This window comes from Pezoporus wallicus, unplaced genomic scaffold (assembly GCF_028554395.1).
Source record: "Pezoporus wallicus isolate ANWC-B61680 ecotype Strahan unplaced genomic scaffold, APGP_CSIRO_Pwel_v1 contig_2384, whole genome shotgun sequence".
NCBI classification, from domain to species: Eukaryota; Metazoa; Chordata; class Aves; order Psittaciformes; family Psittacidae; genus Pezoporus; species Pezoporus wallicus.
The window spans coordinates 7,188,291-7,200,752 of record NW_026640488.1 but is presented as its reverse complement, the minus strand read 5'-3'; the positions used below and the strand labels follow the sequence as shown (position 1 = coordinate 7,200,752).

Sequence of the window (12,462 nt, the reverse complement as noted above, 5' to 3'; positions counted from 1 at the left end):
TGGCTGACAATGTAACTATAATAGCAATGTTGTTTCTTGAGAAGGATAAATTAGTTAATGCAGAGCTCTGTGGTTTGCAGCTAGGCAGCAGCCCAGGTTGGTGTATTCAGCCCTGTGCTGTTCTGCAGCTTCCAGTGTGGATGTTCCTTTTACTTCACAGGGGTATGAGTAAATCCACTTCTATATTTAAACATCCCAAGAGACAGTAGCTTACGTTTTCAGAGAAACCAGTCATAGCAGTAATTGCCACTGTACTTATTGTTTGAAAGACCCACTAAATCTGTTGTGGATTTTGTGAATAGTTTAGGGAAAACAATCCAATTATATTTTTAGCAGCTTCTATAAGGAGTGTTTCTTCCTACTTTGTTTTATGTGCCCTGACAACTACACAGCATATTAAAAGGAACAAACAAGTTCCAGGCTGTATTTAGCTAGCTCTTACAAACTAAAGTGTAATCTTCACTTTGCATCTCTCTCTGTACATGAAGCATTTTACTTAGCAGCTTGGACTTCTCCACAGTAGTTGCAGTGCTGTTATTCTGTGCATACTGGTGCAAGTAGGGTAGCATATGCTACTTCTTTATTCTGGTGAGACGAATTTGATGCTGTGTAAGATGTCATAGTAATACAAATGGGAGTTAGGAAGGTGGGAAGGAAGCTTTTCATGACTGATTAGATATAACACAGTAACTGTACCTCTCTTTGTGTGTCTTGTGAAAAGATGACCTGTCACATTTTATTCTTTTTTCCTAGTTGCTGCACACAATCAAGAAAGACCTACGGCAGCAGTCACACCCATACAAGCACAGAGTTCAACATGCCTTATTCCTGCAGCTGTGATCATTCCCCACCACTCTGTTGCCTCCCAGCAGCTCCAGCCTCCAGCAAATAGTGCTGCTTATGTCACAGCTGTGAATGTGAACCGCTCAACCATCCCACTGGCATGTGCTGCAGGTTCTTTGAATTCTCCCAACATTGCTGCTTCATCTTTGGAGGGAGATGTTAGTGGAAGAACTGTGAACACTCACACTGGAGCTCCTGCATCTCCAGAGAGTGCTCTAGCAGCTGGTGGAAATGCTGCTGTCAGTAAAGCAGACAAGGATGGCAAGGTGGGTAGAGAATAAAATCATTCCCTTGCATTCTGCCATTTTCATCATGCAAACTTTGAGATCCATTTTTTTTCCGTGCATTTTGTTGAACAGCAGCACTGGTTTTTAAGACTGAGTCTGAAACTCAGGCAGCCATTTTGTGACTACAGCCATGGGCAAATATATCCTTGACCACACAAGAAAAATCTAGGGTGGATTAAAATACAGAGCAAACCTTGGAGAAGGGTTAAAATAGGGTAGCAGGTTCATGTCTTAAGCAGGAGAAACAAAAGGTAAATGGATAAAGTTCAGAAGAACTAGTAGATTGACTGTTGGAATTTCAAGTATTTTGTTTTTCTTTACCTGCATTCAGTTTCCTAAATACTTTAGAAAGATGTATGGTTAGCATAGGTTATCAGGAAGTATCTGTAAACTAATAAGCCTGTAATTAAAACAAACCCCAACAACAAAATAACCCACCCAGACAAAAACCCTATGAACTTGTGGGAACATACAAAAAAAAAAAAATCAGTCTAATAAAATAAACCTAATATTTAGTAAAAAACATTAGTTTTTTAGGTTGCCTTCCTGATTAAGCAGACACACAGAGAGATTATGAAAAACTCATAACCAGCACTGTTTATTGGACAAAGAAAAAAAAACACCCAACTCTTGTCTTTTCTAAATGTAAATCAGTAGTCTGTAGTGATTCTGCTTTCGGTCTTCTATTTGAAGTATTTTCCTCTGTGTCTAAACTTATTCTCACTGTCCAACAGCCATGTGATTATAGTATATCGTAGGCAGAAACATTCCTTCAACTTTATAACTGGTTTTGTTTTACAGTTGTGGTGTAGTTAGATTTTTTTTTCTCCTTTTGACAACATTTTTTTATATCTCAAATGTTTTAGGCTTTACCTTACTACTCTTCAGACACACGCACTCCTTAATGAAGTTTATGAAGGTTTTAATCGTAGGCTGTACACTAATCTCATCTACTTCCTATTTTTTTTTTTTTGTTGAATATTGTTGAATGGGTATACCTGGAACTTTGTTTTAAAGTTACTTTAGTCATAGCCACTGAAATCAGACTGAGGTGCCCTTAGGCAGGACTTTTAGAATCATAGCATGGTTTGGGTTGGAAGAGATATTCTATGTTTTTGACAGTATGTTCTACAGTTCAGGGTTAAAGATGCTAACATATTCTTTGAGCTTCTCTTTTTCTTTCCCATTTGCTAGACTTCAGTCTTAGCTAATATAGCTTGAAGTTATTGGAGACTTGGATGAAGGACTGAGGATTTCTCATTCACAGTTTACCAATCTCAGTGCATCTCAAGCTATAATACAAATCTTCACTGCTCATGGTTTTCTCATTCTGTGGTTAAATAGCTTATTTTTGTCTCAAGGGCTTAAAATCTGGCACCTCTCTTAAGCACTAAATTCACTCAGTCAAAGGGTTGGTAAGAAGATCACTGCCACACCCCTTAAAAAAAAGACAAGAAACACAAAAGCTACTTGAATAATTCTCTCCAGGGTAAATAATAGTCTTCAGGGATTCCTGTCTGGACAAGCAAAAAGAATGTTTACAATTCGTCCCTCTAGCAGAGCAGCAAAACACAATACATTCTCCTTATGGCAAATTTCTGTTAAATCATGAAGGTCTTGTCTTAGTGAGGGAGGATAAGTAAAAGACACTTTATCTAAACAGCAGCTTCCAGGGCAGACTTTTCTCCCTGCTTGGTCTGAAATGACTCTTTATGTCTTCCTAGAAACTTCCATGTTAGCAAAACGGTTTACTTCTTAGATTCCCATTGTGGGAATCTAACTCCTCACACTCCTTTTTCTAGACAGGCCTTTAGGTCACTGGCATTGGCTTTTAAGGTAAGTCTTAATTAAAGCGAAAGGACTTAGCTGGTTTATGGTCTAAAAGACTTAATGTTTTTCTCTTTAGAATTGTAACAATTACCTTTCTCTTTCATAATCTTTGTAATTATCTTTATTAATTGTGCAGTCTCAAATGTCTCCTCTCTGATTACCATGCCAGCTATCAGACAGAAGTGTTCAACTCTTCATGGGAGACTTTTGTTCTAAAACGAGGCACTGCTTTGGTTTACAGAAAGAAAAAAAAGGTTTGCTGAAACTACTTTCTGGAGCATCCACCAAACGGAAGCCCCGATTGTCACCTCCAGCATCACCAACCCTGGACGCTGAGCAAGCAGCTGCAGAGCTAGCCCTGCAAGGTGCAGTTGGGCCAGAGCTTCCATCATCCAGCGGTCACAGCAAAGCTGGATCCTGTCCCACCGACAGTGAGGTCTCTGGGCTGGCACAGGAGACACTACATCGGAAAACAAGTTCCCTGGATTCCTCTATTCCTGTAGCACCGCCGCCTAGGCAGCCTTGCTCATCCCTGGGTCCAGTCCTGAGTGAATCCAGGCCTCTTGTCTGTGAAAGGTAAATTATCCTATATAGCTAGTCTCAGGCAAACCAAGGAACTCTTTGACATTTACCATGTATATTAGAACTGCTGCAAAATGCTGAGATACAGCATTTTATAGCAAGAGGAAACTTACTTTTTTAATGGTGCTTTATATGCTTATCAACCAAGGCTCATGTGTATGTTTGTTTACCTTTTGTGTTACTTTGAGGTTTTGGAATGAATAGACACTCAAATACACTGATCACAAGTTTGGTATGAGAACTGAGGTAGATAAAATGCACAACATGAACACATTATATTCTTGCATTTATGCATATTGGGTTAGTTCTTTGAGATTATTAGCAGTGCATAATTGCCAGCCTAAATATATGGTGAATGAGATCCTTATCTATGAGTAGGCTTAATATGTGATTTCTTCAGCTGTTGCAAAAATACTTTTACTATGCAGATGCCCTGTTACTGTGCACTCCACATAGCAAGCTCTAGGGCAGCCTCTGTGTCCTGGCAAGTGAGCCTGAAAAACATACAGCTGTCTGGACTCTGAAGCTGCCAGGCAGTTGCTTTAAAGTTCTATCGCTTTTATTTTGTGTCCACCTATGATTTACAGATGTCTGAGTCCTCAGTAGATTGTGCAGACTGCAAAGGAAGTGACAGTTTTCTAACTACTGTCTCTTTTTATTACTCCTGGTAGTAGATAAGCAATATGAAAAGTGTCATAAGATTTCTTTTGCAGTAGCTACGGGATTGTGTAGCATACGGAAAAAAAAAGCAGTAGAGTTGCAGCTCTAGGACTGAACTGATTTATGCTGACTATTATAGACTTTGTTCTGGTACTATTAACTCATGGTGTGTGGGCATACCACTGTATTTCCAGAGGCTCATTGATCTTAAGCTATATCTGTGTATTAGAAGCCAGGCAGTGTATAAAGTTTCTATTTTGTCTTTTATTTTACTTCTGTCATACCTTTAATAATTTTTAAAAGGTTGATACTGTTTCTATGCCATTTCCTTGCAAGAAATTTCTATTTTACACTGAATTTTCGAATTAGATTTACACTTACAGATGGAAAATAAAACGTGACAGAATTTTCCTTAAGAATAGCATATTTTCACATTATTGTAAGTCTGTTTGGGACAGTAATATGGTTTTATACTTTGTGAAAATAACACCAAACTAGTTCTGGAGTGACCAGTGGATATATGTGCAAAGCTATTTGCATTCTTACAAAAAGCAGTTTTTTCACTACTGTGATGGATTTTTTTTTTTCCTCAGAACTACTTACAGAAAATGATGCTTACAGTTACCTACAGAAAATGCTTACTTACTGATCTAGTAATAACATACACTCAAACATTCTTTTTAATATATCTGTGTATCCTTACTATTGTTTAATTGCTAACTGCTACCGGGAAAGTGCTATCACAAGATCATCCTCCCTGGTAGTCATGCAGAATTGTTACTTTTTGGCCAGTGTATTTAAACAGAATTTCACTTGGGTTCCCTTTGTCCTTTTCAGGGCAGGGTTAGTGTTTTTCATGCTGATGTGCTCTTGTCATGTTTCCATTTACTTAGGCCAAACTGCTTAAAATGTTTTGCTTAATAATACTTGCTACTTACATTGTACTCAATATCATCAAAGTAATTTATAAGCATTAATTAATCTTCATTAATGTGGAAGCAGGGGTGGGTAAGAAGCATACTGATGATGCAATAATTGGTTGAAGAGGAAAACATTCATAAGGATAAGCTCAACAAAAAGATGAAGAACAGAGAAATCTCCTGCTAAAGTTATTCTGCTCTTACATATCACAATTCCAATTACAGGCTACAGTGTGTTTGGAAAAAGAAACAGTACTGTCTATTCTGACTATGGCTTTGCAGTGCAATTATCAGCATTCAAGTTTTATTTTCAGAGTTGACTAGAGGATTTAGGAGTGTGTTTCTGTTAATTATCCTACATGAATTAGGAGCAAAGGTAGCTGGCTCAACTCTGTAAAGCACCTGAAAATGTTCCTGGTTTGGATACCGAGATTTCCTGGAAGTCCTTGCTTCCTTTAACATGCAGTATCAAATTTTTACTCTAATCTCACTGTTTCTCCTTTCACTAGAATTGTAAGTAATCCTAGAATGTGTCATTCCTGTAAGTTCTACAGAAAATTAGGATTAAAAATGGTGAACTTGTTTCCAGTCATACAGAATATATGGATGGGCATTTGATTTGTTTGCTAGCAGACAAGCTTTTTGGGACATGGATTTGCAGATGGATACTTCATACCAGTGGGCATTTCACTAAAGGAGGGGAATATGATACGTTCCCTTCTATCTTACTATTGCAGGTCTTCTCTGTAGTTGCCATTCCTATATACGCTCTTCTCCTATGAGCTAGGTTTTTGCTTACTGCGTTTCCTGGTCTTCTATATGTTCCTTGTACAGAAGGAGCAAAGAAATCAAACAGAAATTTCAGCCAAGCCTTGCTTCCAGTTTGGAGCAGTTTGGAGAATTCCTGCACCTGAGACACTGCAACAGTGTTTAGTCATTTCTTCTGATTCTCCAGCCAAGGCATAAGTTGTCTGCAGGCGCTGGGATTTCCTGTATTGATGCAGTGCACTGACAAGGCCAAGGATCACTGTCTTTTCATTAAAAAGATAGACCAAACACCCTGTAATTCCTGGGGGGAATTACATTCATACCATGTTATGCTATGAATACACAGTAATTTGGTTATCTGAGCCGTTTAGGTTTTTTTGATAACAAGAGGTAAAAGACTGTTTCAAGCTTTTTTCATGAGCTTTCTCTTTTAGAGGGAACACTGATTAAAGCCTTAAGTTTTACAGTAAATATACAGCACTGTAATAACAAACTTCCCAGCACCCCACAGTGGTGTTAAAGACCTGAAGTTGAACCTAAATACACTTCTCTGCATATCCTAAACTAGAATATGAATCCTTTATCCAGTTACGGTGAAGGAGAGCAGTAATTTTGTTCTGTGATTTAAGTGACCCTTTTTTTATGCACCACAAAATGACTGCTGTAACATCTGCTTCCAGTGAGCAGGCCAGTGGCTTTAGAGGGCAGCAGGTCTTACCACATCTGATGGGTTTAATGCTGTTAAGTAAATACTACCCTAGGTGGGTGTTGATCTGCTGTAGGAGTCAAGGCACATACTCAGCAGACAGGAGAGAGCTGCACAACACCAGGGCACAGGTGAGCTGAAAAGTACAAATTAAAAGTGCAAAAAAAGGAACTCAAGCAAGAAGATAAAAAATAAGTATGAATTTAACTTGTGCAACAGTAGTAATTCAAACTTTCTGTGTATTCCTCAACTGAAATTTTCTGCATGTGACAATATATTTTTATCTACTTGGTGATTAGAAAACCACAGGTAACTGTGCAAAAATAAACTGCAAATAGCTGGGAAGAATAGCAGTATTTTTGTGTCTAGAAACAGTGTAGAAAGGGAAAAACAAAACAGAAACAATGTAGAAAGGGGGAAAAAAACAAACCAGAAACAATGTAGAAAGGGGGAAAAAACAAACCAGAAACAATGTAGAAAGGGAAAAACATGGAAGATACAATCTTTTTCATGTTACTGAAAAGTGTGAGCAATGCCAGTATTACAAATGAAAAGTAGAAAGGTGAAGACAGACCATGGCCACCACCACCACCCCCCCACCACCACCCCCCCCTTGCCCCCAAAAAAGATATTTCATAAATACAGAGGGCAAAAACACTGCACACACATTAGGAATAGCAGGAAAGAACTGATGGAAAATATAGTGGCTGCTTCTCGGAAGCTGAAGTACTTCTTTAATACTAATATTTTATCACTTGCTGCTTAAAAGTATTTAGGATAATATTTTGAAAATTAAGAAAATATAAAGAAGAAAATACATACTGTGTGGTTTAGGTGCATGTAAAGTATTCTAGATTAGGTGACCACGAAAGGGCTGCAAATTTGACCTTCAGTCATTGCAAACATTTGCAAATACTGAAGAAGGAGATAAACAAGGAAGTTTTAGGAGATTCAAACATGTGGGAATGAACATGTTTTTCCAAAACACAGGTCATACTTAGTAAATGTGGCTATTTTTCTCTGGGGACCTGGCACTGAACTTTTGAGCTGAAGCATAAGTTTTTTACTCTGGATGAAATTGGTAGTTTTAGCAGTTTGTTATAGATGATGAACTAGGAAATGGAAAAATAGCTTCTACATAATCATTTAGGGTGATCTGAATAGACAACACTCATCACAGAGAATGTGTGATGAGTCTGGATCTGATCACCTCTAACTGGGCAAATAGTATTTGTAAAATGTGGCATAAATTTGGTGTCTGATTGTAATAAAAGAAGAAAATGAGATTTAAGGGTGCAAAGCCTGCTGGGTTTCTTCTCATCAAACATTGAAAAATACAGTAAAATAGCATTTTAACACCAGGTGCTTTGTTTTAGACATTAGATTACAAGAATGGATATCAAAATACTCAGGAAGCTAAAAATTAATGAGAAGTACTAAATTACTGCAGGGTTGAGGGAGCTCAAAACTGTGGAAAGCTCAGGAGAACAGTAAGTTCTTTTGCGTATCAGGTGCTTAAGAAAAATTGTGGAGTTGACTACTTTTTTTAAATGTTTATTTTCAATATAGTACAAATGTGCCCAAATCAGATGGCATGTGTTCTAGCCTGAAAAGTTTCCAAGATAAATGAAAATAATTTAAAGCAGCAGTGCAAATTAATAGGTTTTGCTAGTTGCTTCTTTTTGTTCTGTGCCTGAATAGCCTTCTCTGACATAGTAACATCTTAAACACACAGTTGTAAAATTATGCCCAATTACTGCTGTGGATGCTTTGGTTGTTGTTGAGTCATGCTGACTGGAACAGTCTGAAGTTTATATCCAAAAATACATTTAAAATTTTCTCCTGTTACTTAAATAGTGTCTGGATTTTTACAGGAATCTTAGTGAAAAAAACTTGATAGGTGATATATACATTTGACTTGAATTCATTATGTTGCTATTCTTATTTCCTCTTCAAGATATACTTCTGTTACATATTGAGCAAACAGTTCTAGGCAGTTTCTGTTTTCATAAGTTTTAACTTTTACAGGAATATTTTCTAGAGCACTGGTTTAAAAGAGCCTAAACGAAGGTTGTGTTTTTCTAATTACACAGGTACAGGGTTGTGGTATCCTATCCTCCTCAAAGCGAAGCTGAACTTGAACTTAAGGAAGGTGACATTGTTTTTGTACACAAAAAACGTGAGGATGGCTGGTTCAAAGGCACTCTGCAACGAAATGGAAAAACTGGCCTTTTCCCTGGAAGCTTTGTGGAGAACATTTGAGAAGATCATTGCAAGAGCTTCAGATCATACTGTACTGCAAAGTAGCACAAATATTTTACCAGAAAAAGCACAGTCATGAAATATTTTCAAATGACTGTAATGTAAACAAAAACCTACATATTTTTACAGTGTCTATAGCACAATTACACCAGCGAACAAAGAAGATGAAGGCATCTGCTGGTTTTATCACTTTGGATTCTTAAGTGTGATGTGTGCCTTGTACTGTCTGATTTATTATATAGAGGAACTTTCCCCCCCCCAAGTATGTTACATAAATGAACAATTGTTTACAAGGCTGTAACTAATTTATTCTTGTTTTTTTAAACTTGAATTTTGTGTAATAGCTCAAATTCTTGTGACTATGATTTTAACAAATTATTAATTTATGAAAGAATAACTAAGGGGAAGCTGGATTCTCTCCTTATGAGCAAGCAATTATATCTGATAAAGAGCCTCCCGTCTATCCTCTGGACATTTTTCCCCTGCTGTGTCTAACAGTGGAGTAAGTCTCTGTTTTATGAGTTAATGTTGAGTGGTGGTGATGTGGCGTCAAATAGAATTTGCCAAGTGGGGAAAAAAATGTGTATGTTGTTGTTTGGACAGATCAAAACAAAAGTCAGTGGTGTTCTTGAGTCTAGTTCTACTTCCTCATAAATCACCCAAGTGGAGTAATGTTTCCAGGAGGCAAAGATGTATATGAACAACTGAATAAAATTCAACCATCTCAAGGTTAGGATCATCTCAAGGTTAGGAAGGAAGAAATTTGGGAGTGCCAGTAAGAAATTCCCTATACCTTCTGTTTATAGTAACTTGGCTATTTGAACAAAGCCTAGCTTTGGATATTTGGCCAGTTATTTGGGCATTTAGCGCTCAGGATCCAAGAAAATTGGAAAGAATGTTAAAGCCCAACATTTAGAATGATCATATCTTGCAAGCATCGTTTTGATAACTGAAAATAAAAATAAAATTATAAGTTGTACTTAATGTCTAAAATTGCCTAAGAAGTGTAATTTGCTATTTTCTTCTCAAACTGACATGCATGGCCAAGAGATGTTTTAAAATGTCTGAGCAATAGTGGTGGTAAGTGATGCACTTGTGTTAAAGTAAAAGGCTGTATGAAACACTGTGAAAACTTTACTAACTTCTTAACCATTGCTACTTTGGTATGTTCTGACCTTTTCTTTGTCTTGCATGTGTTACTCAGTTCCTGCAGTACTTATAACTGTGCATGGTTGGCGTTTTTCACTCCAGTTCCCCGTTGGTGGGTTATTTTGCTCTGAAAGTTTCCCAAAAGCCACTTGACCAAAACTAGTGAGCAACTTGTCTTCAGCCAGAGAAGATGTCCAGAGTTTGAATCATTAATAAAATATTTTAATGTCCTTGCAGCTGATGGATATAAAGAATGCAGCCAGCAAGAAAAGCATTGTTAGTATTTCAGGGTTTTGTTAGAGATTTGACACTGGTGAACACACACGCTACTGAGCTGAACTTGTTGTTTTTTAATTTGACTGTTTAATTATAACAGTTTAATAGAGATTTTTTTGTAAGACACTGAGCACCGTCATCTCCAGTTAAATCTGATGTAATTTGGCTGTTACTCAGCACTTTACAAAGCAAAGCCAGTAGTGTGATTCAGTGTCGCACAGCACACAGAAACAGTGATAAAAAAGAACACAGTGATATGTTAAATCCTTCTAGTGTTTGTTTTTTGAAGTTATAAATTGAAAAATATCAAATGTTAGTGACGAGGAGTTCTTGCAATATCAGGTAATATCATGATGGTCTTAAAGATAAGAAAAAATATATCTATAAATATATATAGTTGGACATGACAGCATTCCCAAATTAAACATCTCTCTGAAACACTGTATAATTCAGTTTTTGCATTTTTAAATATTTTTAAATAGTTTACTTGAATATTCATGTAATATATAAAATTTTTGTGAAATAAATTTTAGTTAGAAGCTGATCTCAGCTTTTGTCAGCATAAATTGGCACTAGTGTGTCATAATCTTATTTTGGAAAATTTAGTGCATTTTATATTAAAGACTACTAAAGGTTAATTTTTTTCTATCTCTACTATCCATATTTTAAGCTAAGTGATTAAGGTACCTCTATTAATAGAATTTCATGGTGTAAAGTCAAAAATCAGCTGTTAATCCAATAGTTCTGTTAGATGGAATACATTTTCAATTAGCTTTTTTAAACTTTAAGTAAATGTGTGTAAAAAGGGCTTATTACATAGCAGTGCAACAATGACAAAAATGCAGTTTATCATGCCTTTTTTGTGATGTTTTAGGGATTATTTTTTTTGTTTTGGCTTGGGATTAATTCAGTGTAGAAACAGACAAACCCTGTGCATTTGCTTTGTGTAATTCCATAAAAAATTTTGTAAGGTATTTTATATCTATGTTTGAAGTCAAGTGAATGTTAAGTGTTTGATTTACTATGTTAAACTTCCAATCCTAATAAATATTTTCTTAGCAAACAGCTAAATCAAAATGTGTATGCAAATATTAAACATAAATTACTTATAAAGAATTTGACAATAAAATTACCAGAACTTAATTTCAGAATTCATAGGAGGATATTTCTGCTCATAGAGGGAAAAGTCTTCAGATTCCATAATGTTAGGAGTTTGGAATAATGACTATAATGCAAAAATTGTAGAGAGAACTGAAAGGATCTGACTGATCTTTTCCATCTCTTCTCCATATTTCTGTAAGTAACTTCAGAAGAGGTAGGTAACTTCCATCTTAGTCTGATTGTGACTGACTAGTTCGGTCTTGTCAACAGGACATCAGGTTCATAATCATTATGAACTGCTTTCCCTAAAGGAAGAAGTGTCTAGCATAGTGGATCTGCTGTGGATATTGAGAGTCCCCAGCCCTGAGGGTGAAGCATCTACCTGAACTTCGCTGTTCGGTGGTAAAAGACTCATTTGCCCTGTAGAAGTTTGCTGTGCACAGTAGTCAGACAGTAATTGCCTAACTAGGAGATCTTCTTGATTTAAATACAGTTACATGTCTACTATATATATGTGACTGCTATGAAAATGGTAGAAAATTAATCTTTAAAGTGTCTGCAAAAATATTATTCTCTGAATGTTTCAGCTACTGTGACAGTCTCCTTGTTAGTTAAGACTGAGCAGGAACTAGATTCTGGAGCAGTGAGTGATGCAGCATTAAGTCCTCTCTGCAAAGAAGGAGCATCCAGTTTAACTTGCCTTAATTAGGGGGAAGGGAGGCAACATGATTTGTAGAAATGCAAACTGGACAATACAGAAAAGCAGCTTTATTTGTTTTTCAGAGTTGAGATCTGATGTCAGTGCATCTGTAGGAGAAAAGTACCCACAAACATCACGGCTGTGAATAGAAGTAAGACTGTTTCTTTGCGTTGGGGTTTTTTGCTATTGTAATTATTGAGTCATTCTAATATGTGGCTAACATTGGGTTTGCCAGAGGTGCCTGAAATCTTGTTCACCCTCACTTCATTACCTCTGCCTTATAGCAGGAATGACAATTACGATAGTTTTGCATCGGCTTAAAAACATGGCTTCTGAGCATTCTGGCTTTTTTTCACAGGGCTGGCAAAATGTTATAAC

General features: G+C 36.7%; 2 protein-coding genes across 2 annotated transcripts in view; one reads left to right on the top strand and one right to left on the bottom strand.

The window, feature by feature from the left end:
• SH3RF1 (SH3 domain containing ring finger 1) overlaps nucleotides 1-11,426 on the top strand; it is an 81,437-nt gene extending 70,011 nt beyond the window's left edge. Inside the window, exons 10-12 of the mRNA XM_057419235.1 lie at nucleotides 754-1,109; nucleotides 3,202-3,536; nucleotides 8,690-11,426. Of these exons, the coding sequence (XP_057275218.1) occupies nucleotides 754-1,109; nucleotides 3,202-3,536; nucleotides 8,690-8,858 (860 nt within the window). The 3' untranslated portion in view covers nucleotides 8,859-11,426. The remainder of the gene's footprint in view (nucleotides 1-753; nucleotides 1,110-3,201; nucleotides 3,537-8,689) is intronic.
• CLCN3 (chloride voltage-gated channel 3) overlaps nucleotides 1-12,462 on the bottom strand; it is a 214,988-nt gene that overhangs the window by 184,629 nt on the left and 17,897 nt on the right. The window lies entirely within an intron of this gene.